At 49.6% G+C, this 26,224-nt stretch overlaps 9 protein-coding genes across 9 annotated transcripts; 4 read left to right on the forward strand and 5 right to left on the reverse strand.

Moving 5' to 3' along the window:
• Window positions 1-632: 632 nt before the first annotated feature.
• Window positions 633-2,142, forward strand: IAQ61_011215 (uncharacterized protein; the record flags this gene model as incomplete). The annotated part of the gene is made up of 5 exons (XM_003843714.2): window positions 633-671; window positions 783-886; window positions 935-1,872; window positions 1,928-2,045; window positions 2,106-2,142. The coding sequence occupies 5 exons, from the start codon at window positions 633-635 to the stop codon at window positions 2,140-2,142; spliced, it is 1,236 nt and encodes a 411-aa protein (XP_003843762.2).
• Window positions 2,143-3,459: 1,317 nt separating this feature from the next.
• Window positions 3,460-5,149, reverse strand: IAQ61_011216 (uncharacterized protein; the record flags this gene model as incomplete). The annotated part of the gene is made up of 2 exons (XM_003843716.2): window positions 4,997-5,149; window positions 3,460-4,955 (listed from the first exon to the last, which is right to left on the reverse strand). The coding sequence occupies exons 1-2, from the start codon at window positions 5,124-5,126 to the stop codon at window positions 3,460-3,462; spliced, it is 1,626 nt and encodes a 541-aa protein (XP_003843764.2). The 5' UTR covers window positions 5,127-5,149.
• A 1,501-nt stretch (window positions 5,150-6,650) lies between these two features.
• On the reverse strand, window positions 6,651-6,872 carry IAQ61_011217 (uncharacterized protein; the record flags this gene model as incomplete). Its single annotated transcript, XM_003843717.1, has 1 exon — window positions 6,651-6,872. One exon carries the CDS (start codon window positions 6,870-6,872, stop codon window positions 6,651-6,653), a length of 222 nt encoding a protein of 73 aa, XP_003843765.1.
• Window positions 6,873-7,484: 612 nt separating this feature from the next.
• IAQ61_011218 (uncharacterized protein) lies at window positions 7,485-7,808 on the forward strand (the record flags this gene model as incomplete). The annotated part of the gene is made up of 1 exon (XM_003843718.2): window positions 7,485-7,808. One exon carries the CDS (start codon window positions 7,485-7,487, stop codon window positions 7,806-7,808), a length of 324 nt encoding a protein of 107 aa, XP_003843766.2.
• Window positions 7,809-8,968: 1,160 nt separating this feature from the next.
• IAQ61_011219 (uncharacterized protein) lies at window positions 8,969-10,162 on the forward strand (the record flags this gene model as incomplete). The annotated part of the gene is made up of 1 exon (XM_003843719.1): window positions 8,969-10,162. One exon carries the CDS (start codon window positions 8,969-8,971, stop codon window positions 10,160-10,162), a length of 1,194 nt encoding a protein of 397 aa, XP_003843767.1.
• A 1,727-nt stretch (window positions 10,163-11,889) lies between these two features.
• Window positions 11,890-13,427, forward strand: IAQ61_011220 (uncharacterized protein; the record flags this gene model as incomplete). The annotated part of the gene is made up of 2 exons (XM_003843721.1): window positions 11,890-12,209; window positions 12,260-13,427. The coding sequence occupies 2 exons, from the start codon at window positions 11,890-11,892 to the stop codon at window positions 13,425-13,427; spliced, it is 1,488 nt and encodes a 495-aa protein (XP_003843769.1).
• Window positions 13,428-14,090: 663 nt separating this feature from the next.
• IAQ61_011221 (uncharacterized protein) lies at window positions 14,091-16,394 on the reverse strand (the record flags this gene model as incomplete). Its single annotated transcript, XM_066099106.1, has 3 exons — window positions 14,091-14,119; window positions 14,188-15,423; window positions 15,482-16,394. 3 exons carry the CDS (start codon window positions 16,392-16,394, stop codon window positions 14,091-14,093), a joined length of 2,178 nt encoding a protein of 725 aa, XP_065950625.1.
• Window positions 16,395-17,070: 676 nt separating this feature from the next.
• Window positions 17,071-18,123, reverse strand: CFD1 (cytosolic Fe-S cluster assembly factor cfd1; the record flags this gene model as incomplete). The annotated part of the gene is made up of 1 exon (XM_003843724.1): window positions 17,071-18,123. The coding sequence occupies one exon, from the start codon at window positions 18,121-18,123 to the stop codon at window positions 17,071-17,073; it is 1,053 nt and encodes a 350-aa protein (XP_003843772.1).
• Window positions 18,124-18,647: 524 nt separating this feature from the next.
• On the reverse strand, window positions 18,648-26,203 carry IAQ61_011223 (uncharacterized protein; the record flags this gene model as incomplete). The annotated part of the gene is made up of 4 exons (XM_066099107.1): window positions 18,648-19,596; window positions 19,661-23,422; window positions 24,217-25,955; window positions 26,018-26,203. 4 exons carry the CDS (start codon window positions 26,201-26,203, stop codon window positions 18,648-18,650), a joined length of 6,636 nt encoding a protein of 2,211 aa, XP_065950626.1.
• Between the last annotated feature and the right edge of the window lie 21 nt (window positions 26,204-26,224).

Here is a 26,224-nt window from a genome sequence, read left to right on the forward strand (position 1 = left end):
GTAACAATGACAGCAGACTAGGGGAAGATCACGGAACAAGACAATGTAAACGGACGGGTAGAAAGAGCTGGGTAATAGAGTACAAGAAGTGTACAAGGAATTGTGCGTCAGGTCAACTTCTGCATGCCCTGTACCGTGAATGGGAAGCGATACGCTCACATCTATTCCAATTTAAGCTCGGTCGAAACCAAAAGGACGTCCACGAATACATCCAAGACGTGCTCCTGAGCGATTAAAGACAATGTTCGACTTGCATAGCCACAATGCCTCTCCCCGCTTGTTCCCACTTGTTCCTGTCTTTACCCCCGCTGGCGTTCTAGACCACTTGGCGTCCCCGTAGGGTTTACCGCTTGCGCACACAGTCCATTGAGGCTGAGTGCATCAAACTTCCCAAACCCAGGGCTTTGGAACAGCGGGCAGTCGAGCCATTGGTTTCACTTGATTTGAGAAATGATGTCATGACGATGATGTCGCGTGTGCGCTTGTCGCCACATCTTTTTTGCTGGGCGGCGCTTCGGCTTGGCAAATAACCATACAGTTCCTCCTGGAGTTTGTTTTTTTGTTTCCATAGCTGTCAGGCTGCTTACGCAAAAACACACGGGATATTATTTATCACTATCGTTGATCGAAATATGAGTGGATGCCACGTTGTCGATTCTGGGGTTAGCAGAGTAGGTCTTGTCCCACCTAACTTATCCCAAGAAGTTGCTTACGTCATGCGACTCTTTCTGTACTACGCTCTCCACAATCCTTTGCTGTCGCTGACGTGAATCTATCTCCAGATCTTGGGATCACGAGAGGATCAGGAAGACAGGTATATCGCGCTCCACCCCGGGTCTCTGAAGTCGCGGAAAGAGCTTGCGCTCTTCGCCGTTTACGATGGACAGTAAGTGTCACATCATCAGCTATAGCTATCAAACTAACATCATTACAGCGGCGGCTCAGAGGCTGTAAATCACGTGTCACAAAACTTTGTCACACATCTCGAGCAACACTTTGGCAAACCAAAAGAATCCACACCTGAAGCCTACCACTTAGCCATCCAGCGAGCACTGAAAGCTGTAGACCGAGACCTGGATAGAGCGGATCTCAGCGGCGGGTCAACAGTAGCCCTTGTTCTCATCGACACCAAACAAGGTATCCTCGTTCAAGCCAATCTCGGTGACAGTCATGTCGTCTACGCAGATCACCTGCCTGAATCACAATCGCCCACTACAGGAAGCGGAAGCAGTGATAGCCCCATCGATGATGACCTACCAACCGGGTGGTCTGTCGAGACCCTCAGTGAGGAGCATGCCCCAGACAGCCCGGCTGAGAAGAAGAGAATCGAGGAAGCGGGCGGGGAAATCAATTATGGAACTGGTATCGCTAGAATAGGAGCCGTCAACATGTCTCGCGCACTCGGAGACATCGACTACAAAAAACCTCGAGTAAACCGTCTGGCAGGTCACAACTTGTCCGATCTCCCTGGCGTCGAAACCGGTCTAGCTCCCGGCGCAAGTGCAAAGCATGACCTGGTATCGAACAAAGCACATTTCGCAACACGCCACCTCCACGGCCAGAGTCTTATCCTCCTCGCTTCCGACGGCGTAGGCGATGCAAAAGATGCAGAGGAAGTCACCAGACTAGCAGTTGATCGATGGAAACAAGGGGTCTCAGCAGCAGTCATTGCGAAGGAGCTCACGAGTAGAGAGGGCAAAATGAGGGGCGCTGACAATTGCACGGTCATTGTCGTAATCCTCGATACGGAAAAGAAGGGACGAAGATCAAGATCGGATAGCATGCGCGCAAGCCTGGAAATACCAGATATCGAAGGAAGCGGGTCACGTCGGCGAAGGAGATCATCGATTGCTAAGATCAAGGACTGGATACGTGATTAGATATCTCGCGAGTGGAAGAAGCTAAGAAAGTGATGTGCTGTCTGTAGAGACAGTCCATTTTTTATTCTTAAGGCAGTCCTCTATTTTCTACAATGCAAAACATTTCATTCATGGCACATGTGGGTTCGGTGCGCCCTTTGCGGGCTTGAAAAGTCCTGGCTATATGTAAGTTCGTGAACACACCAGTCAGGTCGTACTTCTTACTCAATTTCCTGACATTGGCAGCACTCTGACTAGCAATGAGATCCTGGAACTGGCCTGATAATTCATGTAGATGTAATAATTGCCAAGGCCCTTTCTCTGTGCATCAATATTGATTTGATTGATAATTGTCGAGTAGAACCGGAGAATGGCTGCGTCGTCTGCTGCATTATTCCATCTTGAGCTCATGTTCACATGTGTTATTGGTGCGGGTATGGCTCATACTCATGCAGTGCAAGGCCTCTTCCATATATTCTTGACAGATACAAGCAGGGGTTTCCACGGACGTTATATTGGTGTATGCATGTCCGAATTGCGTCAAGACACTTCATTCGCATCGCTGCTGAATTCATTGACTATGCTGCGAGATACCGTATGTCCCACAGAACCAGTAAGTTCTTACCTAGGTTTGCTTGCAATAAACAATGCAGGAACGGGTTACGTTGAAGGTGTGTAATGAGCAGCATGGGCTGGTTGAACAGACGTCCCTCTATTTTGTGCGCATCACATTCAATCAGAAGAGTGATCGGTAGGTGAAAAATTCAACAACAACAACAAGAACAACAGTCTTTTACCACATGTAGCAGTAAATTTCGAGGTAGACAGAAGGCGAGAGGAGACATGAACCAGCACCGCAGACAGCAAGGCTGACTGGTGAAGATACACTAGTATTAACTTGGTTAGCGTGGCGGGACTTCATTCCACGGCACAGGACTTGTAGAGGAACACGTTACACGGCCAAAACTCCTAGACATTATGCCCGAGATGCATGCGACAGTGAGGCGAGAGCATGATGGATTGTATTTCTAGGTCAACTCCATTGATCTCTTCACTTACACTGGCGTCCATGTGTGTGACACGCGCATGTCTACTACCGGCATACTGGGCAAAGAAAGACTTCATATCTTGCACACAAAGCGGGTTGCCGCACCTCCAATTTATAAAGTATACGCAATGAGCGGGTCAATGAACTCCTAATCTATGATAATGGAAGCAGTGGCGAAAAGCACCAATTTATCGCCGTGGGACAGTTGAGCTTTTACAGACTTTTCTTATTATTACAAAAGCCGTTATCGACTTTTCATCGGAAAGTGCACGTAGGAAGTCCTAGCATATACATGAAGAACTGCACTGGCGTGGTGGTGCAAGAAGCTCACAAATATATTAGTGACGAAAACGGCGCGTATACGTGATGAGCCGGTAGGGAATGGGCCATGGGTCCAAATTATAATCTTGATATCGTTTGGACATGCCAGTATTGCAACCTACTCGATGCAATTAAACTACAGAAATTTTCGCTCTTAGATCCGGACTATCTATAAAATGTTCGATTCCCTTCTACCTCGTATAAACATGATCGCAAACATTCGTCGTCTGTTCACACCATCACATCAACTGATGCTGCAGCCTGCGCTCTCCAGACACTCAGCATTACGTTAGCTATTTTCTTAACCTCGCCATTTGGTTGATCGAGTCCTCCGCTGATGGCATCGAGCAACCGAATTCCTCGCCGTTCTCGGGCAGTGAACCCTTTCTCGATGAGTCTTGACCAGTTCCTGAACCTGACTTCGCAGGTGGCAAAACGCTTTGATATCCAATCGTTTGTGGACACTGGCGATGTGTATGCTATCAAATCTTCTAGTAGGTGTCGATTTTCAGGCCTTGCGAGCCAGTCTGCGCATGGGATACGCTCCATGACTAATGAGCGCCGTGGCCCGAAGTTCACTCGCAAGGTAGCTGTCGATACGAGAAATTCGGGCGATTTGCTTTTCGTGGCGACGGAATATATACTCTTGAAGCTTGGCTGACGGTCCCAGATGCTCATCATGTTGATGGTACGACGGCTTGGAAAACGTCCATGTTTCGATGCATATCGCCTTCCGGATGAAGGGTATGTCAAATTTATGACACCCCCAGCTAATCCACCCTTGATAATGGCGAATGGGTCGCTGTAGCTTATTGCCAGGGCCTCAGGTAGGTCGCCAGTAACTGGTCGAGGTAGTGCAAGCTCTGGATATAGCGGAGCGTATTCCACGAGTAGACGCGCATTTCGAGGTCCTGGTACGTATGCCCAACGCATGCCCCTGGGGATGTTCCTATCGACGCTGTAGCCGCCGATCTGATTCAGATACACCCTTTGCGCGCCACGATGGGAGACTGGATCTAAAATGATGCAGGATTGGTCCAATCGTATGATACATATGCAATGATATGCTAAGTCGTGGGTAGTAGCCTGCCTCCAACTGTCCGTCACAAGTTCCACTCGGTATGCATACCGCTTCAAGCGGGAGAGACATCGTAGTCGCTTGCGCAGTGCGCTGCAGCAAGCACTTGCCATGCCCAAACAATTGGCGTAGGGAGGCATTTGCCTCCAAGCCCCGTCCGCTTTTTTGACTGCTTGGCGTGCTTGTTCGGGGGTGTCGATGTCTCGGAATGCATTGTATGTATGGAAGTTGGAGTAGTGCAATGCCGTTCTTTCGGCAAGTATAACTTCATTCGCAATCTCGAAAAGTCTTTCAACGTTCTCGTCTTCTTTTTGTACGATGCTGTACTTGTTCATCTCTTCTTCGGTCAGGATCATTTCCAACTCGCGCCTGATAAAATCAGCGTGAATATATCCATTTGGTCCAGCAGATGTTGGGATTGCTAGAGCTCTTCCATGGTAATTCACTATCTTCTTGGGACCTCTTGGCGCATGCGGTTCACGGTTGTCACCGGTGTAATTGCCCCCAGGCCTCAAGTCAATGCTATCATTGCTCTCAGGACTGTCGTCCTCGTCTTGAGAACTCGTATCGTCGTCCTCTGACTCAAAATCATCGTCCCTGGGTATTTGCTTGTTGCTAGGTTTCATCTTGTAGTTGATTGTGCCGCTTGCTGTTAGAGTATATCTCTCGTTGGTATTAGCACTTTGATACAAGTCTGTAGAGTCTTGACTGAGAAAGGATCGCAAAGCTTTTGGTATACGAATTGGAGATTTCCAAAGCTCTCTGACCCTACCATTGTTGTGGCCTTTGTTGTGCTGTTCACAAAGTTGACAATAGGCATTGTGAGACCGACCAGACTGCTATCTGTAACAAGTACAAAAGACAAAGAATATCAGAAACGACAATGCTAATTTTTTTCGAGATCGCTCAATAATTACTATTGAGCTGGGAGGTATTGACACTCCGTAGTGAAAACCAAATCACGAGTTAGACTTAGTCGGTGAAGGTGAATCTCGCAGACCTGCGCGGTTACAACAAATTCTTGATGCATTATGTTTGTATCTATAAAATCCTGAGTGTTTGCTGAACAAAAGCAGCTGAGCATGGTTCATCATATGCAAGCTGGTGGGCGCAATGTAGCACTCGAGGATCGCAAGGTAATGAGCCTTTAACATCCCGCAAGCTATGTAATAAGCCTCGGAAGAAGCTTTCATCACTCCCTGATATTCTAATTTTCTTGTAAATAGGCACTAAGAGGTGTAGTCAACTGCGCAGATACCATGTGCACATCTCAATATGGCCCGTTCGCGGCGTAGTCCTTCACTAGCAACTTTCTCAGGGTCACCCTAGAATATATCAACACTGCAAAACCCACCAATCCATCAACTTCCTTCCCAACTTCGAGCTCATATTCAACTCAGCCCAAAGTTCTCTATTGTCCACTTCGGAATTCCTTCAGGGTGCAGGCTCGGACCACTAAGAAACGACTCCTCGCCATTGCTATCATTACACTACGGTAAAAAATTGTTTACTGTAGAATGGTACGCTAGGGGTTTACTATATAGGTGTAAACTGACCTTGTGTATACCTATAAATAGGTTTAAAGTGGTGGTTTACTTATATTAAAGTGGTAGTTTACTTATATTAAAGTAGTGGTTTACTTTTATAGTAGGGGTTTAAATTAAGTATAAAAAGTAGTTTTATTTCTATTATACGCTATAATACCTATCTAAGACAAAAAGGGGTAGAGAAGATTAGCTTCACGCTATACGCACATATAACATAATAATAAGTTATGATAGTTTTACTAATAGGAGGTGGTGATAATAGAGGTGGTGATAATAGAGGTGGTGATAATAGAGGTGGTGATAATAGAGGTGGTGATAATAGAGGTGGTGATAATAGAGGTGGTGATAATAGAGTTGGTGATAATAGAGGTGGTGGAGGTGGTGGTAGTGATAGAGGTGGTGGTAGAGGTAGTAGAGGTAGTAGAGGTGGTGGAGGTGGTGGTGGTAGAGGTGGTGAAGAAGATTAAAGAAAGGAGGGGTAAAATACTTAAATAGTTAGTAGGAAACTAGTTATTATAGTACTACGTAATACTAGTAGATTAATAGAAGTAGAAATAAAAGTAGTTTACTTTTATAGAATATATAGTATAATAAACCCTATTTAGGTTTACTTCTTCTACCTAAACTACTTCTTAGTCTACTTTAGATAAATATGGCTACTGTAAACCGGTTTTGTACCGTAGTGTTAGCGAACCGAATTCTCTGATCCTGGGTCTTCCAGCAATATTTTCTCGTTGAACCAGCCATAACCCATAACCTCGCCATTCTACAAACCTGTCGGCTCGTCAGTGAAGAAGCTACCCATTGGCATTTTGCATCCCCTTGCGGTTTGGATCAGACATCCAACCTCTAAAGCGGCAGTTGCGCCTACCAAACTTGGGTACTTTGAAGGAGCATCTCCGTATAGTCAGAATCTTAGTATCGATCCAATTCCTCGACCACGTCGGCGACCAGAGGCCTGGATCATGCTTGCCACTCAAAGGTCGATGGGGGTAGGGATGAACCTCCAGGTCGGTCATTTTGTCATTGTTACGACACCGTGAGGATCGGTGGTGATTACGTGCAGCTCTTTGCTCGGGCCTACCGGAATGGCCAGACAGGAGCAAGTCCATGGCATCGTCCTCACGAACGCTGCTTCGAGCATTGAACAGCGGTCATTGGCTGCGCTTACGCATAAGTCTGGCATTATGTCGAATTCACAGTCATCAGGGCCCGAAGATTGATCTGAAGATGAAGTCGTTGTGGTCGAACCTTAGTTGAACGATGACTCTTTGGGACATGAGACCATCGAGTGAACTGGGCCCGCCGAGTCGAGGCACCACTCGACGCACAACCAAACTCATGTGGGCACAGTGAAGAAGGATGGTGGTGTTGATGAGGTGCAGATACTGCGTTCATGTAACAGCGATTGGAGGCATGGCAGTACGTGTTACATCCACTATGGAGATATATAGAGGGTCGTAGCTAATCTAATCGCGATGAAATAATCCATTCCTCCTTACTGAGCTGCTACTAGATACCTTGAACATCCCAACCAGCACACAAGATGGTACAAAATGGTATCGAGAAATCTCTTCTATTACAATTCGTGTCTGCATTGCTGCATCGTACGACACCGCGAGGCCCGACTGATGTGGACCAAGCCTATAATCCAGTCTTGGATCACCACCAGGTATATGCGTAAATTTGAAGTGCTAATCAGGACGTACCAGCCGACGCAAAAGGACTTGTTCCACATGCTCGCTGGTATGAAGACTCGGCTTATGGTCGTGGGAATGTATCATAGAACCTACGACATTCTCTGGAATGCCTTCGCATACTTCAAGTTATTGCAAGACAAATTGACAGTAATCAACGTTTCAGAAGGTAATGAGTCGGTGGAAAGGCGTGGTATTATGTTTATGGAGTATTGCAAGCAAATTTGTTTCGAGATGGGAAAGATTTCAGAACTGTAAACTTGAAGTGTTTGACTGAGTGGCTGTACCAGTCAAGAGTTGCCAGCGGACTGTATGCAATTGAGTCAGGACAAGCAGATAAAAGCTGGGTTCAATTGGCTTTTACAAAAAGGATCATATAATTTGGCACTTAGCGTATCTGATTGTCGTTTCTTCATCCATTGTCTCGACTCTCGTATACCAACAAAACCAGCTCACACACAACTGAAAATTGCAAATAAATTCAAATTATACAGAATTTCAATCACATGCTCATAGAATTTCCACAGAAACGCACCCACTTCCCCAGAATCCTGCATGCGCGATCTGTCATGTTATGGCCTCTGATTTGCAAAAGCCCAGCGACTATTGCAATGAAGCCGTAGCAAGCTATGGATACGCTCAAAAAACTACCCATTATAGACATATCATGGTGAACAGGTCTGTTCAACAGGAGTAATAGTTTATTGAGACTCAAGTGATTGCGCATTGTGTGGGCTGGCACATGTGAGCTTTGCGACCTATTCTTGGAACAATTTGTATCAGCCAGGCCCATTTGGACTACTTTAAAATTAGTGATAGCTGAGGTGTCAACTGACTTAAGGCGAAACTTCCTTATAATCTAGTGATGAACTATATGTTATGTACTTGTGGATGAAATCAAAGATCATGTGTTCTGGTGGGACTGGAGAAATGTAGCATGGAGGCTGATCTTGACCCAAGTGTCGTATCAACCTCGCTAAATGAGACCACCTAGTATCCCGTGTCCCAGTTGGGACGGCGGTGTGCCAGCCTTGTGCCGCGCATGGGCGGGGTAAGCGCTGAGGCGTTCTCCAATATTTCCAGTTCTTGGCAAGTGAAATGCTGCAGCGCATTATCTCTGGACATGATATAAGTCATGGCCATGTGGGCGCCTATCTTGAGGTATCTCGGAGGGGAACATACCTATGGCAGTGTAAGCTTAGACTTGAGAAAAGCTGTCTGGCGCACGAGAAACAACATGAGTGGGCGGTACTAATCAGCGCCACGTATCAGCTGCACGGGGCTGAGTGCATTCAGCTCTCTGTGGGGTCGAGCATTCACATTGTATATGTTCAGGCTGAATTCTGCACAGCATCCATCCATACCTGACCCACCATCACAGATAGTCCTCGGTTGAGTCCACTCCACACTTGTTTAGCATGTCACTAAACCACACTTCCATCGAGCAAGATGGCCTAATTGTTGGGCTTCAGCAGCTCCTCATCGGCGAAGAAAGGGACAAAAGCCCAGGCACAACGCTTGCGACTAATTCAGAAAGCTCTTGGTTCTGGGCCGATTTCGTAAGCCCCTGTGGAAGTCTGCATATGTTGGATTTGGCTCCATACACGCATCGGACAGACTCGAATGGCAACACTCTTCTCATCGCGGCTGCATCTTTTGGCAACGATTCTTGGACTGAACAATTGATCAGACAAGGCGCGAATGTCAATGCGAGAAACTTATTGGGTAGAACGGCCCTCATGGAAGCTTCACTATGGGGAAGATTGAGTATTGTGCAGATACTGCTGGCCAGCTGGGCAGACGCAGACCTCAGAGACGAAGAAGGAAATGGAGCGTTCAACCTTGCGAAGCCGGTTGAGCTGAACAGCTATGAGAGATATGAGCGTAGCGAGAAAGAACGTATCATCGAGCGTCCGTGGCTAGACGAGAAACATCGCCTAAAGATTCTTGAGCTGATGAGTCCAAGAGAAGGAATCATTGTCGCGAACAAGGCCGCAGAAGCCCGGATCAACTACGCATTTTTCGATCAATCTCTAGATGGTAAATACACCAATCTTGTCCTGAAGTACTTCCCCACAAGGCCCGATCCATCGAGGCGCCCCAAGACGGTAGCACGAATTGTAGACGGCTCAGTAGCCATTGATGCGATGAGTGGTTGGGTCCACGATGATCAATATACGATCCCAGGAAGCTCAACATGGGAAGTGCTTAAGTTCGCAAAGGATATCATGGTCGAGTTCCCACCGCATGAAAACGACAAGTACGATTTCCAAGGAGGAGACGACCAGAACTACCAAACTCAGCAACCAGTGCAAGGAAGCTATTATGCTAGCCACGCAGAGCCCCAGGTCGTTGTGCACTATCTGAAAGTAAAGCGAATATGTCTAGATGTGGAAGCCGTCTCTACCGGTGTAGCATCTTTGGCCATTCGGGACGTCCAGATTATCGTGAGCAACAGAATATGCCCAATCTGTATGGACTTTATGGGCCATGTCAACAGTATCACTCGGAAGTCTGCCAACTTTCAATTCGTGGCATGGGAAAGATATGTCGAAGATAATGGCAAGCTAGTAGCCCGCAAGATAGAGCTGGTGATGCCGGGGTCTGTTTGAGCGCTGCAAGCAATGCCCGCTTTGTGATAGCGAATGGGCTGTGTAGTACAGAAGTAGAGCTTGCATGAGGATATGTTGGTGGATGTTTCTTCGTCGGATATAAGATGGGATTAATACCTAGCGCGACGCAGCTCCTCACGTCTTTTCTCCTCTTGATTATTTCACCACTTCTTTCTAAATCATACACAATCTACTCATAAGCACGATGAATCCCAGCGTATTTTCTTTCCTCATTTCACTATTCATCATATACGAATTCAAATAGATGGGTACATCGCAGCCCTGTGACAATCACAGTTTTCCTCGATTTGCTGCTGACCTGTCAGCTCCCCCTCCCCCCACTCTACGGCATCGACATTCCATATGTCTTCGAGTGTTGTCACTACTTCTTGATAGATATGGATTACGCCCTTAACATTCCCAGTTCTATGACGCATAGCATCGCATTTGAAGCTGAATTGAGCAGCTAGACGATTACACGCTTCACTAACGCCGGCCGCAATCACCGCACAGCATCGCATACGGGACTGTCCGGCGTGAGCGATCTCAATGACTACGTAATACGATGTATATTACTACGATATCCTCTGATACTCATACCGGATAATTGCCTTTCCTCTGCCAGCTCTATTTTTCTACCTACGCCAACCAGGCTATCATATACCGACGTCGCACAAGCTTCTACCTAAGAATGTGATTACTGCCTCTTATAATATGCGAACAACATGTTGAAACCTATAAAGCAGACGAACTTGGGCATTTTGGATCCATTGTCAATCCCTCCTGTGTCATAGAACACGTCTTACGGCGTTAGACTGCCGTATTGTTGCAGGTAATGCTAATAAAGACGTCATTTGGCTTGCCATGCATTCGTACAAGTGCATGAGTTGATCGGGAGGATGAGTTTTACATCGTACGTCACATTCATCACAATCAGGCCCTCCCAAATCAAGAATAAGAAAATGAATCGACGTCTATTATGCATGCTAAGCGACAAAAATACAGTTTCAAATTCAATCAGGGGAGAAACGCAGATGCTCTTATCTGAAAATCACCCGATGATTTCTATCCATAGTCTTGTGCTCCACCCTGAAGATTGAGGACAATGCGGGCGTGATGCACAATGCCTACCAAGGGTCTCTTGGATCTTGGATATACGAAAGATCGATGACAAAGGATGACTCTTTAACTACAGAACAGTATCTCGATGCAGACAGGTGTATTTTCATGCAGACACGCCATAGGCTGGCCCGCTCTCCGTCCACTTACCCGGCTTTGCAACTGTGGAATACTCACCAGAGCAACGCATTTCTCAGAGACACATGACATTTGGAATGTACTCGTGGCCCGCAGGGAACCTGAAACACACATCACATCCCCGTATGTTCTTCCGCAGACTGGTGATAGGCGACTGACGGCTTTACATTCCAATACACGTTGGGGAAGCGACAATTCGTACTACATTCCAATACCCCCTTGTCCAAACAACCTCAAAGCTGTTTGGAAGTAGCAGCTTTAATCGCTATCCTGGCGCTATGCCGGTCAAGCTTGTTTTGATCTCAAGCAACAAGAATTCAACAAGCTATCTATATCTTGAGATCAGCACGTCTCACAACATGTCTAAGCCAAGCTTTCTTCCCGTCACTCATTCAGACCTATACCTTCATTTGACTGGTTCCGATTCACAACTTCCCATACCCACGTAATCTCCTTGACTACTGGCTATTATGAGGTCTCTCGTTTTTGGGGCTCTGCTCTTGCGGACCCTTAATGCCCAAAACCTGTCCGATTCTGCAGTGTCTGGCGCAGAATCCGTCTCTGCGAGTCTAGCGCCGCTACTTACTCCTGCCGATATTCCTACTGAATCGCAACTTTCAGAGGCTGCTGCTGCCGCGGCTGCACCTATCACATCTTCATCGGATGTAACGCTGCCTCTTAGCACTCCTGAAGTGATTCTGCCTGAAATTCCAGTAGTAGACCTGGCAGTGCCAACTGATGTGATCGATCCGATTCCAATAGGCACGGAAACTGCCTCTGGTCTCGATGCGTAAGACATCTTCCCCAAAACTGCATAGGTGAAAGCTTATTTGTTTCTAGGCTTCTTGTCAGCAGCATCTCGCTCAATTCGACCAGTTATGCCAGTCTGGCTTTGGCTGCTGCGCTCGTGACTCCCCCAGCATCTGGTGCTTTGGCGGCTGCAGCGGCTTCACCATCAGCCTCAACTACTGTTGGGGCTAACAGAGCTGTTGCTGCAGCAGCCGGTCGCCCAAGACCCAACAACGCTGGTAGTATCAGGCCTGGAGGAGGCTGGGCAGGTGGCGATGACGGCGTCTATGACGGACAGGACTACGGTGATGATTGGGACGACGGTCAGGGTGAGTATGAAGACTCCTACGGCGAGGTCGAGTGTCCTTCCGACTGCGTTTGTGAAGTTGAAAAGCCCGAGTACGACGGTCCCGAAGGCCCTCCCCCACCAGGCTACAGTCCCCCTCCGCTTCCTACGCCCGATTACGAGGAGGATGGCGGCTACGGTGAGGGCGAGGATGGTGGTTATGAAGACGGTGAAGATGCTCCTTATGGCCGCCGCAAGCTCCGCACTCGTCAAGCAGCCTCTGGTGGTTTCGCTCGCTTCAACTGGCCCGGTGCTGCCGACGACAGTGGTGACGGTGCAGCGGATGGCGACGATCTCCCCGCATGGCTCTACGAGTCTTCCGGTGTCCCCGTGCCCCATGCCAGGTGCCCCAAGGCATGCTGCAACATTGGTGAATACGAAAGCAAGCCCACTGGAAAATATCCCATCGACCCAGCTCCCACACATCCCTCGGGCTACAAGCCCGCTCCCACTGGCTACGTAGCACCCTACAAGCCCTCGCAAAGCGCCGACCCATACAAGTCTGGTAACACCACCTCCAAGGACGCCTACGCCACTCCCAGCTGGACCACGCTCTACTCATCTGGCGCCTCCGGCAAGCCCGCAGACTACACGGGGGACACTCTCGCCGGCATCTGCCCCAAGACATGCAACCCAGATTCCGACAAGGACTACTGCGACATCACCACCAGCTGCACGACCACGGGCGGGAGCAAGAATTACTGCGCCTGCCGCGCGGGATACATGGCGAGTGCGTGGAACGCAAAGGATTTCAGCAAGCAGTTCCGTGTTGAAGGCCATCCATTTGTCTATGTCGCACCGGGTGTCGTCTGTGATAAGGTCTGTGGAGATTATTCGTGCAAGGATGTGCTTACTAGGCCCAAGTGTGCTTAGAGTTTGAGCATTGTTCTTAGGTCCCTGTGAGGGCTGGAGGTAGAGAAGCTATTTTATCTGTATAATGAGAGATGATGGAGGTGGAGACAAGGTGAATGAATATCTCTTATGTCAGGTTTTATGCTTATCAAGTGCGCTGTGGGGAGATTGCATGGATGGTGGAGTTGAAGACGATGGATGTAATTTATGTATTCAATATGCATACTTGATCTTGACACTGCACTTTGAATCTTGTGATGTGAATTGTATGGGCAAGTAGTTTTGTAGAGGGTGGTTGTAACATGATTAACTTGTCTAAAAGTCAATAGAGGACTACATGGTCCAGAACTATCCATACTGTATACCTGAAAGTATGCCATCAGAAGTTGTCGTTACTGCTTGATAGTTTCAAGAAGCCGTTGCACTTGATACACACTGTCGTGTCGACAGTCCAATCATGCAAAAACCTCCGTAGACCCAAGATCCCCGCCTACCTACCTCTTCTTGACCACGACAACAGACTTCGAAACCGTAACCTTCCCCTTGCCCTTGGCAGTAGTACTCTTCGCCTTCTTCCTCGACTCCACCTCATTCACCACCTTCTGCGCGCCCCTCTTCTTCCCCTTATCCCCTCCCTCCTCATCCCCAGCCTTCCCCTTCCCCTTCCCCCTACCCTTCTTCTCCTTAGACTCCGGCCTCAACAAGCCATGCTCCTTAACATAGTAAATAACGTCAAGCGCGACGTCGCAAAACTCCTGCGCCCCGCGAATCAAGAACACACCCTTCCTCCCACTCTCAATCCCCGCACGCCAGCGATCCACAACCGCAAAGAAGATGTCATCTGGATTTGCCTCCGTCGCGTCGCGCACGCGCACATACTCGCCCTCGCCATCGTCGTCGTGGTCGTTGTGCCAGTGGCCCCTGCCGGTGCCGAATTCATCTCCGATTTCGTACTGCACAAAGGCCTCGATGACCATGAGGGCGATGTTGTGGAAGTTGAGGACGGCGGTGGCGGGCGCGGGGTCTGGTGTGGCGAGGCGTTGTTGGGCGGGGAGGAAGAGGTTGAGGAGGAGGTGAAGTTCTTGGTCTGCGTGGTCGGGTGAGAGGAGGAGTTCTTCGCGGACGAGGCCGGGGAGGGAGACTTTGGCTGAGGGTATGTCTTCTTTTCTTATGACGGGTTGGCGTTGGACTTCGTAGCGTGGGAGGGCGAAGTCGATCGGGGTGGCGGGAGGGGATTGGGCGGTGTGGTCGTCGAGGGCAGAGGAGTCGAAGTTGTTGGCATCGTGGGCGTTGCCAGGGGATACTTCCAGAGGGGCGTGGAGAGTACTGGAAGAGCCTTGTTGCTCTCCAGAAGAATAAGATTTAGGTCGCGGCTTGGGTCGTTGATCCTCAGAGTCTGACTCGGATTGGCTCATAGAATATTCAGTCTGTTGACGCTGACTCTGGGCTCCAAAGATATCTCGCTGGTATTGGAGTTGTTGGGCCTGTCCTGATTGATGGTACTGCCCACCAGCGATTGCACCATTCGAGCCTGGAAGCGTGCCATATTGACCTTGAAGCGTATAACTGGGAGAATATTGGGCTTGACCCATGCTGCGCGGCATCTGTCCATGACTGTAGTATCCATATGTTGGAAACTGCGAGTCCGTGTGTGTGTATCCGTTTGACATGTATGGGGAATAAGGAACCCCCAGCTGATGCGGTGGCCTCATAACAAATGGTGCGGGCAAAGCAGAAGCCATACTGAGTCTACCTTGACCAAAAGTGGCAGACGCCGTTTGTGCCTGAGATCGCGCAGCTTGAAGCGCCTCCTTTCGTTGCTGAGCCTGAAGCTCAAGGAGCCGAATATGGCTTTCTAGATCAGGCTCAGTCGTGTCGACCGAAGGGCGGAGGGATCGTGGTTGCTGGGAGGGAGGATAAGGGTGCTCCTGGAGCTGTTGCCGAGAACCATTCAGAGACGAAATAGCTGCCTCGTAAGTATGTAGGCCGTGGGCACTTTGACATTCTTTATTTGTTACTGTTGAGGTGATGGTGGTTAGCCCAACACCAGACTTTGGGATTAGGATATTTCTTACCTTGATCCTGTAGTACTTCTTCCTGCTTCAGTTTGTTTGAATCGCCCTTACCCGGCTTTGAATCCTCAAGGACGACCTCAGCATCCGTGAGATAGCCATCCGAGTTTGCGACGTCATCAAGTTGTTGGGTCTTAGACTGTTCAATGGCAGGTTCGGGTGGTGGAGAAGAATAATTCATGACCATGTCAGTGTCAATGTTAGAAATTGGGTTTGATGCGGCGACGTGTAGCATCGTTTGATCGTTGTTTCCAAAACTCTCAGTAATCTTCTCGACTTGGTCGGGAGTCGATTGCACATCATCCATAGGCATGTCCATGCTGGCGTCGGCGCGAGCTGTCGGCTGCAAAGGCCCTTCAGAGGGTCGTTCAGAGAGAATCTCGTCGTGTTGCTCTTCAATCTTGATGATTGTGGGATTGCTCTTAGGTGTCGCTCCATTGGAAGGAGGCTCAGCATCAGTCATCTGCTGGTCATCCCGGCGCGCATCTGGCTCCGGAAATTGGCTCGTCGGGAGGAAATCAACAGAAGTCTCTTCGTAGCCGAGCTGAGTGTCATCAATTGACTTGATGGATTCATCTTGTCTATCTGGTGAGCTGAAGGCAGAAAGCTTGGCGCCGGGCAACTGGAGTGTAACAGTGAGCTGCTTCACCCTGGTTTCGCTGCCCAAGGTCACTGTATCAATGTCTTGACTCGAAATGTCATCCATTCCATCTTCCATAGTCATGTTGTCGCTGTATTCAAGATGGAGCGGTGTTGAAAGCTCAGCTTCTGGCACGGCATGACCGTTGATACCCGAACGTCCATCATGCGCAGTTTTGTTGCTGTCTTGATCTTGTTTGTGGGCAGTAGTCTCAAGACGTGACTTTGCTAGAGTCTTTGAACACTCTTGAGTTGTGAGCTGGCTTGGTCTATCCATGGTGGCAAGCTTAATGGGTCCAAGCAAGGTCACAGTCACAGTCACCTATCGCAACGCCGTTAGGATCGCCACAAACCATCTCTGCTCTTATACTAACTTACTATCTGTGCTTCAAATAAAGATTGAGACAATATCTCAAAATGACTGCTATACTATTTCCAGCGGCCAAGTTTGGGCGATTTGGTTATGTGTGTGGCGAGAAATATACGACAAAAGAATGAGGCGCGGACGATGGCTGCTTTTATACATTGAGCCTAGCAAGACGCTCCTGCCTTTACCTGGTTTTCCAACCGTGTTTTGCATCCGTCTCTCACCTATCAGGAGCGCTGTAGGCGTTTGCATGGTCACGGTCCTGCTTGAAGAGTAACTGTGAAGAGCTGAAGCGATAGCAAAGACCGTACGCAAAGGGTTGCTTAGATGCTATCAATGAGGCCGCAGGCGAGTAGTAGAAAGCGAGATATCGAAATTGAGTGAGATGAAAGACATCAATCTCGAAAAAGTATTCTTGAACTCGTTGCCATTGACTAAACATCGTAATTGCCAAGCCAAAGCATCATAACTGCATCTAGCTCATGTCCAAGAATAGAACGGAGCTATTGTACATGTATTGTATACGCTGAGGCAACTATTTCATACAACAATCTTGATCATCCATTCTTGATACTTGTCCTTCGAACTACCGTTCAATCCCCTCAATCAGCCTTCGAACAAACCCGTCGAATAACGGCGCAAGCGAACAATCCCGGTACTTGTCCACCAGCAAACCTCCCTTATCCCCTTCTGCATTACCTTCGCCCGCCAATACGCCCCCACCAACAGCTGTACCCTCCACCTTTGTACCCTCTGGATACACCGGCCTCTTGCCCTCTTCGATCAACACCACAAACGCCGGGTCAATGGGCACGCTGCCCAAAAACGGAACCCCAAATTCACGCGCCATGACCTCGCCTCCGCCCTTGGAAAACACATTTGTGCATTCGGAGCAATTTGGACAGACGAAGCCTGCCATATTTTCAATGACTCCAAGGACCTTGATACCGGTTTTTTTGCAAAAGTTGAGTTCTTTCTTGACGTCGGAGATTGATATGGCTTGGGGTGTTGTTACGATTACGGCGCCAGCAAGGAAGGGAATATTGACTGCTGTGGATGATGTAGTGGAGCGTGGAGGAGGTGACGTGGATGTCGTGTTCTTGAGCAGTGTTTCGAGGAGAGAAATATGCTCGTCGCTCGTACCGGGTGGGGTATCAACCAGGAGATAATCCAGCTCTGGCCATAAGACATCTGTGAGGAATTGTCGCACCATGGCTGTTTTCTTGGGTCCTCGCCATATGACTGCGTCCCCACGATTGGCGAGTATGAAGCCTAGGGACATACAACTCAGTGCTCCGACTTCTTGCCCGGGTGCCCTGCCATTCGTGTCTGCATTCCGTTCTTCTTCTCTGTCACCAATACTGTCACCACCTCCCCCAACGCGACTTTCTCGCGCAGGCAATTTCTGCCCCTCATGAACACCAACCGGTATCCACCCTCCCGGTGCCTGCCGCACCTTCTCGCCCTCGATGCCAAAAAACCGCGGTATACTCGGTCCCGTAAGATCGACATCCAATACGCCCACACTATGGCCTTGCAGCGAGAGGGTAAGCGCGAGTTGGGTTGTTATGCTGGACTTGCCGACGCCACCTTTGCCGGAGAGGACGAGCACGATGTTGTGCACGTTTGTGAGGGGCATTGTAGTGGGAGTAGAGGTTGTGACGTTTGATTACAGCGGGGTCGTGGACAGTTGGTTCGGTGTGCTGGATTTGATGTGTGCTCAGTCCGGCGCATGTGGCGGGATCGGAAGGTCGGAGAGAGGTATCTGTCTAGGAGAAGGGCCCATTATGTGCAGAGGGAACTTTGTGATGGAGCGCTTTGAAATCATGGCTGCCCGGGTGTGGCGCATTGACTAGCGCTATCTACCTAGCGGCCGCTTCGGAGGTGCCACACTTTGTGGCTTGGCAGTCATCGGCGGCTGATGTCTTTCACAACTCCTCGTCTATCCCCGGTAGTGCAAGAGTCTCGACCTCCATCGATTGGGAGCGTTTTGCTGCTTGAAAGAAAGAAGAAAGATAATCATCAAGGCAATCGCTCGTCAAACTATGCCCAGGCTACTTCAAAATCGTGATCGCATCCCATCATCACCTGCAAGCAACGGCCGCCCTCTCGCCCCCGCCGTCCTGTATAGGTGGTATACCGGTACATCGTGTCCGAGCCCACCTACTCCTTCCTCAAATTACTGAACCGCCCACCCAACGGACTGCCTGCGCGACTCCTTGTCTTAGGCTGCGGCGTAACGCTTTGCATCCTCGTGCCAACACCCTGCCTCCCATTCTTCGCCCTCAGCAGCTCTTCCTCCTTCTGCGCCAGTGCTTTCTTCAGTATGACGTTCTCGTTTCTCACACTCTGAAGCTGTCTTGTCAAATTACTGGTTTGACGGTCCAAGTGCAAGGCCTTGAGCTTCGCGGCTTGGCCGCTGGCTTGGTACGTGAGCTTCTCATTTTCAGCGGTGAGTTGCTGGATTGTAGCTTGAGCAGCTGAGAGCGACTGCTCAGCAGCGCGCCGTGCCTCCTTTGTGTATTCAAGCAGGGCATTGGCAGAATTACAGTCGTTCACAGCGCGAGTTCGTTCAAGGTGTGCTGTTGCGAGCTCCTGGCGTAGTCTAGTAATCTCAGCGGTCTTTTCGTCGGTTGAGAGAGCATCTGTAGCCCGCTGTTCGTCTAGTTGACGCGACTTCTCGTTTGACTCGGCTGTACGTGTAAGAAGACGATCGCGTGTGATCTCAAGGTTTTTAGTTGCAGCTTCCAGCTTAGCTTCCGTGGCCCTGTCATGGTCGATCACGATCCGATGCTCACGTCGGAGATCTTCATGCTCAGTCAATTGTCTCTCCCACATTTGCAGTTTCTCCTGTAGAGCTTCCTCCATGCGGGCTAGTTGCCTACGAAGGTTCGATTCGATGGCAGTACCATTGAGGTTCGCCGCAGTGCCCGGCATAGAGTCGCTGACGTGTGTGACTTCTTGATCATTGTTAACACTCGATGTGTTGTGAGGCTGAGGCGTGTAGCGCATCCGCTTGGCCGAATCGAGATCCTCGTCGTCCTGTTCAGACTTGTTAGCAAAGCTGATCTGATCCTTCATCATGCATATTGGCCTGACGTACCAATGGGCGCTTGTTACGCTCTGGCGCGGGAGGTGTTGTCAACTCTTGTGAGTATAGCACTTGCGTTTGATACTCGATGACATCTTTGATACTACCGATTGAGGGCAACGAGCAAGGGTCCCCATTGTCTCCGGCAACAAGCCAATCAACAGCCATCCCAGCAAGAACTGAAGCACGCTGTGTAGCCTCGTCCACGGGCTGCCCAATCTCGGCATTCACGCTCATTTGAGCCAAGCCTGCGACAATGGTATGCAATTGATCCGGGTGACTCAGAGACTTCGATACATAACGTTCAATATGACCAACAGTCCGGGGTATAACCAAATGAAAGACAGGCACATTCTCGCGAGTCGGAGATTGGGCCCAATTCTTTTGTCGTATCTTGGCTGCCTCCTGCATGCCATCGAGGCAGAGAATGACATCTGGGGCGCGAATTACAGGTGTAGCGCTGCTAGGAATAATCGTAACTGACATGTTGCCGACTGTGGACATTATGTCCGCTTGATGACCCCTGGTTGGCATACTGTAGTTTATGCATTTAGCCTTGCAGAAAATCTCGATGATGTGGAAGAGTGCGTCGTTATCATCCGCTATCACCAACACGACATGCTTCTCATATTCTCGCAGGCGGTGAAAGAAGGCGTGTAAGAACCTGAACTTTACTGAATTCTCCATGCCAAATTGGGCTGTGAACTCCACCTGAGTTGCACTCTCACCTATCGATGACCATTCAGCCTCAGCAAATACCAAGTCCACATGCGTTTCGATAGCTCTAAGATAGCTGAGAACCTCCTCAGCCTTTGATAATGGGGTGAAGCCAAGCGGATCTTTCAAGAATTGCTGTAGCAGCTCTTTGTGCTGCTGAATATGCGCAGTGTACATATCCAGTTGCCGCCCTTCAATGAATAGTGGGATAATGTATTCGTCTGGTTCCAGCTGTAAGTCGTCGTCTAAGAGGCTTTCGCTATCCTCATCGTCTGCGTCATTGACTTCAACATCTCTGGAGTCTTCTGAAGGCAGCTCAGGATTTGCCTCGACCAGGACCTCGACATCGGCGGTCGTCGGTAATGGCTGAACAGAAATCTCTTTGTTTGCATCTTCACCCAGAGTCTCTGGTACATCATTGCTCGGTGGAGCGATGACAGCACTCAGGGATGTTGGTGCGGGCGGAACGGGCGCATGGTCAGGTACCGCTGATGGCGATCTTGTTCCATCGTTGCCAACAGGTGACGCATTCGCTCCAAGCAGTCTGCGCGCCGATACTGAGGCAGCTGAAGGACTTGCAGAAGCCGGGGTCATATTTGCATTGAATCGCCGTGCTAACCGCCGCGAGGGGGTGAATGGATTCTCGGCACGCTTCTTTTCCAGCGCCTCTTGAAGAGCTCGCTTCACCTGGTCGCCAGCGCTCTCGCCGGACATTTTGGGCGAAGATGTCGGGAGTGGTGTGCTAGGTCTTGATGGTAACTTTGAAGCTACGGTAGCAAGCGAGAAGTTTGGTGGGTTGAAAATCGGTGAAGAGCTGCACTCAGATCTCAGTCGCTCCGGCGAATCCTGGGACGAATCGTGACGTGACGGAGAACTGCCACGTTCAGCTACTTGATATTCTTCCACAGTTATTTCTATGCTCTCGGTGATGTCTTCTTGTGTGCCTAGATCAGTTTCAAATGGGACAACCTGCGCGATCCGTTCGCGAGATGCTGTAGACGGTTCAGTGGAATGAGGCGGTTGTGATTGACGTGCGAAAGTCCCGCGTGGAATAATACCAGACACACTATGTGATCGTTGAGTCGCTTGCGAAGTGGTGTTGTTCCGTTCAGCTCCACGCAACTCCACTTGAGCTACTCCTGACGATGGACTGCTCGGAGACTCTCGTGTTGCAAGCTTTTTTAGTAAAAGCTTTTCTTGTGCCTCAGCAAGAGGAATCAAGCCGAGTGCTGTTGGGCCTGGTTGATGAGGCTTCACGTGAGACAATGAAGATGGAGCGTTGGTCTCCCCGAATGCGGTTGCTAGAGCACCTGGAGCTAACGTGACTTGGCGTGGGGGCAGTGCGACGCTAGTAGCACTAGCCTCCGCAGAACTGAGGCTGGGGACACCACCGCCAGCCACCTCGTTCACCTCTTCGTCCAATGCCTCGTGAGAATTCTGGAAGTCCTGAGAGTGACGCAACGGATGCTGCGATTGAAATGGGAATTGCGTATGCCCGTCGCCCAAATTAAGTTCAACTGCACTAGCTGAGCTTTGAGTTACAACAGCCTGTCCACCGTTCTCTTGCCCAAGGGGCTCCTCGATCCAACTGTCGATATCCTGTGCTGGCCGATTGGGTATTATCTCGTCCTGAGATTGTGTATGCGGAACTTGTATAACACTTTGAACAGTTTCATCTAAAATAGTTGATGGGTCTTCCGGGTTATGAGACGATTGAGGCACAATGCTACCACAAGCGCTCTCAGATCGATGCATGGGCCCTTGATGTGCCTGAGGTTCCTCTTGCTGGTGCTTTTGTACGTGCAGGTTTCCGCCTTGGCTGCTCCCTTGTATTCCTTGACTCTGGCCCTCACTAGTGGTCGCAGAACTGTCCGAAACTTCAATCACGACCTGTGTCTGGGTGTTGGATCCTGAGATCTCAATTGGACCCTGCGAGTAGCCAACCGTGTTCGAGTCTGGAATTGTCTCTGCAATCGACCGTGCCGGCGATAGCCCACCCAGAACACCTTGTTGTATAATCTCTAGAATGCCTGAATCTGCGTCTTCGTCGTCTTCGGCCTCCTGTAAATCGGTTGTGGCTGTACTTTGTTGGTTCGAGTCCTCGGAGTGTTGTGTTGCAGGTAGAAAGCTCGCTTCTCCTGCGGAGTCCTGGCTATCTGGTATAATGCTGCCCGAAGAATATGGATATGAAGGTGCGCACGTGGCAGCAATCAGCTGTGAACTGTCGAGATTGGTTGATTGTGATTGAGATTGAGATTGAGATTGAGATTGTGGTTGTGATTGTGAGGTGGCCAATTGAGAATAATGTTCGTATTCCTCAGCGTCAAAGCTACTGCCACGTCGAAGAATAGTTATTCGTGGGGATTGGTGGGGTGACGTTCGCGCATCTAGACCTGCACCTACCCGTACTGGTGATGTCGCAGCACTTGATGCAAGTGATGCCTCATGTATGATGCTATGGGCTTCAGGCGTCGAAGGCCAAATATCCGATGTTGTTGAACGTGAAGTAGACGGTGAGGGGCTAGTTGCTGGGACAGCCGCCTTGTGACTGAGATGCAATTTGAGTTGCACTGGTCGTTCTCGATCAGTCGTACGACTCCTGGCTTTACCCCTCCTACCGGTACCTTTGCCAGTGGTCCTATCAGTCCAACCCTTTTTTGTCTTTTCAATTTCCCACGAGGCCAGCAACAAGTCTGTACAATTTTGTCTAGGCTCCCAAGTTGGTTCCCACGGCACACCAGTCCTGGGATCAAGTCCCTCCCACTGAACTAGGTATTTCTGCGTCTTTTTCTCGACCTTCTCGTCAAGTATTGCCTCGGCAAGCCAAAGGTTGTCGTCTTCGTTGTTCTGTCCCTTGGCCTGTATTTGTGTCTGTGAATCTGCTTCGAGGTCGCTAGAATCTGTGTATTTGGGACGCTTTTCAGGCTTGTCGCGAGTAGATGCACGCTTCCGCTTTGTGCCTTCCATTACACCAAGCGACTGGTCAGAAGGGTGGAAGGAAAACTGATGGTTGCCGACATGGTTAGTAAAGTAGAGGCTTGTGAACGCGTGTTGGACCCTGGGCCCAAGTGACGGTGTCAAGCGCGCCAGTGCGGTCCCCGCTTGAACACTATGCCTGGCGCTAACGTACCTAGTGAGACGCGTCAGCACGTGAATGAGGGAAAACGCGTCAACTGGTACCGGTACGTCTATGTAAGCTGCATTTGATACCTTGGATTAGGTGAGTATACGCAACGCGTGTGAGTGATGGGAGATGGCCTACTGCATTGCAATCGATTTTTCTCACAACGGTGTGAGACTCGGCCTTAATACGCTCAAGGAGGAGAACCGCCCCATACACAAACACCGCCGATGCAGCGAATAAGATGGAGTTTCACAGAGCTTTACATTCAACACTTTCATTTACTCCTATGAAATCAGCAGCAGTGAGAGAAATCACATCTATCACTTTCATTCTCCGTGCCGTCAAGACAAAGTGAGTGAGCACTCATTCATTAATCAGCCTATGTAAAAAAATCGAAGTTAATCACGGTTTCATTAGACTTGAAGATAAAACAACTACAGATAATGTTGCAAGATGCTCGATTTGGCTGTCACTTGCAATGGAAAACAACACTCATTTCAACACCCATTATCTGAAGTACTCTGCACTGATGTACAATCATGGATCAATTCCTTTGCAAGCATGATGATCCTTTCCCTTGGAAGGAAACATCTTGAGGGTTCCCCAAGACATTATAAAGTAAATCTCCAAGAGATTTGCTAGTACGCATGTCCTCTCCAACTTTATCTCCCTTGCCAGCGTATGTATCATCTCTCCCGTTCCGTCTTACCTCTCAGCCATGTACTGGAGCACTGGAATGTAATCAAGCCGAAAATCATCTCCGTTGTCGAACAACTCCTGCTTCCCCTTAATCTCAATACTTTCCTCCTCCACGCTGTCCACGCTGACCCCGATGCCCCCGATGACCACCATTATAGCCTCCTCTGGTGTGGCTGTTGTATCTACCGCCCTGAGGTCCGTCTTCCTTCCCACCACTTCCGCCTTGATAGCCATGTTGATCTTGACCATAGGGCGCGTTGTTGTAATAACCATGATTATTGCCATGCTGATTAGCGTATGGGTTGTTCATGAAAGGAGCATTCTGCTGCGTAGGCATGGGCAGCGGTGGGGGAAACGGGCCACTGTAGTTGGGCGGAGGAGGTGGTAGAGGAGGAACAAAACTTCCTGACCCTTGAAACTGCTGTGGAGGTGGAGGCGGCACAAAAGGAGGCATCGCGTACTGCGCTCCATACGTTCCTGGGACTGGGGGTGGAAAAGGAAAGTGAGGAGCACCGAAAGGTGGTTGGAAAGACTGAGGGTATCCCTGTGCATGGCTGGCCGTCGAGGGTGCTTGTGGAGGGAGCGATGGTGGTACAAAACCTCCCAAGTGTCTACCGGGAGGAGGCGGAGTCGTAGTGGTATTGGCTCCGTACCGGTACCGCTGCGAGTTCGATTGCGAGGAGTCCCTACCATACGGTGTAGGAGGTTGTCGTGACTGATCTAATCTTCGATCATTATGATCCCGGCCTCGTTCATCACTGGAGAAGCTTTGACGACTTTCGGGTCGTCCGTCGCGCGGTGACCTCGAGGGTGTGCGCGAATTATACCGATCATATCCTGAGTTGTATACCCGACCGTCCCGACTGCGCTCTTGTCTAGGTTCAGACGGTGAAGATGAATGACGACGGCGTCGGGGTGATATGCTCCTGCGTTGGCCTTCGCGTTGTCTCTGACGTACTTCTCGAAATTCCCTTGCGTCCTCCTCAAGCAGGGCGAGGTCTTCTCGCGCTGTTTTAATGTTTTGTGGGACTCCGTGTTTCTGCATATCCTGGCAAAATTTGACCGACCACCCGTAGCCGTTGCAAACAACTGAGACCTCACCCGTCTTCTTCTCCTGCTTCACGGTCTGACCAAGAGGATCGAGCCAGAGTTTGTATTTCTTTATCTCTCCAGTTGGATTGTCTCCAGTAGGCATGTACTTGAGATCGATGTTGTCAAAAAAGTTGTCGAGCAGCTTGCGAACATGAGGGGTAACAGGTTTGTTGTCGAGCTTTGCGATCTTGATGCGATGGGGCTCGATCGGTCGTAGGGGCTCCCTGATCATCGGCTCGAGCATGTATGCCGCAGGCAATTCAGACCAGGGTGCATTGCGATCGCCGTGGTATTCTGGGAGAAAGTAGTTGCGCTTTCGCACTGGCGTGCCGCCTTGCGCAATCAATAAACTCTCCTCGACCCTGTCGCGACACGTTTTTATGGCCCCAACCGTGAGAAGCTGATTCACCGCCCAGTAGTTAAGTAGGGCCATGAGATCCTGCTCAATTGGCGATGACTTCGTGTTGCAGCATGCAGCTGTACGCGCAAGGAGCTCTGTTGTAGATGGTACACACTCTTGCCCGAAAATGCCCCTAGGGGTTGTGCTGCGAGAATGGAACGTGTCAGTGTGGAGCACATCACTGATTATCAGCAAAAGATCAAAGCGGTTGCGTTTCGCTTTCGGAGCCGCTGCTCCTGGCTGCTCGTCTACGACTAAAGACTTGGATACGGAAACCAAGTAGTTGCCGAGGACCGAGATACGGGTCCTGGAGAGAGTTATGTGCTTGACGATCCACTCTGTGCATTTCTACATACGGAGATTAGTCTGCTCCCATGGATATGTGATCAATGGCATGAGAAATGGGGTACCTGAACGTTCACGGACGTGTTCTGTTTGAGAACAGCATCAACATGGCGGAAGAACTCCAGGCTGTCTTCAACAGCAACTGGTGGCAGTTGTGCCTCATGGTCTTCCTGCTTCAGGGCTTGCTTGAACTTGAGCTGCGCAATCGTAAGCATGCTCTTGGCACGCTTCTCGTCCTCGCTCTGCGCCATGATGGCGGCGCGGATCGTGTG

The sequence above is a fragment of the Plenodomus lingam genome (assembly GCF_022343315.1).
Source record: "Plenodomus lingam strain CAN1 chromosome Unknown scaffold_20, whole genome shotgun sequence".
Taxonomy (NCBI): Eukaryota; Fungi; Ascomycota; class Dothideomycetes; order Pleosporales; family Leptosphaeriaceae; genus Plenodomus; species Plenodomus lingam.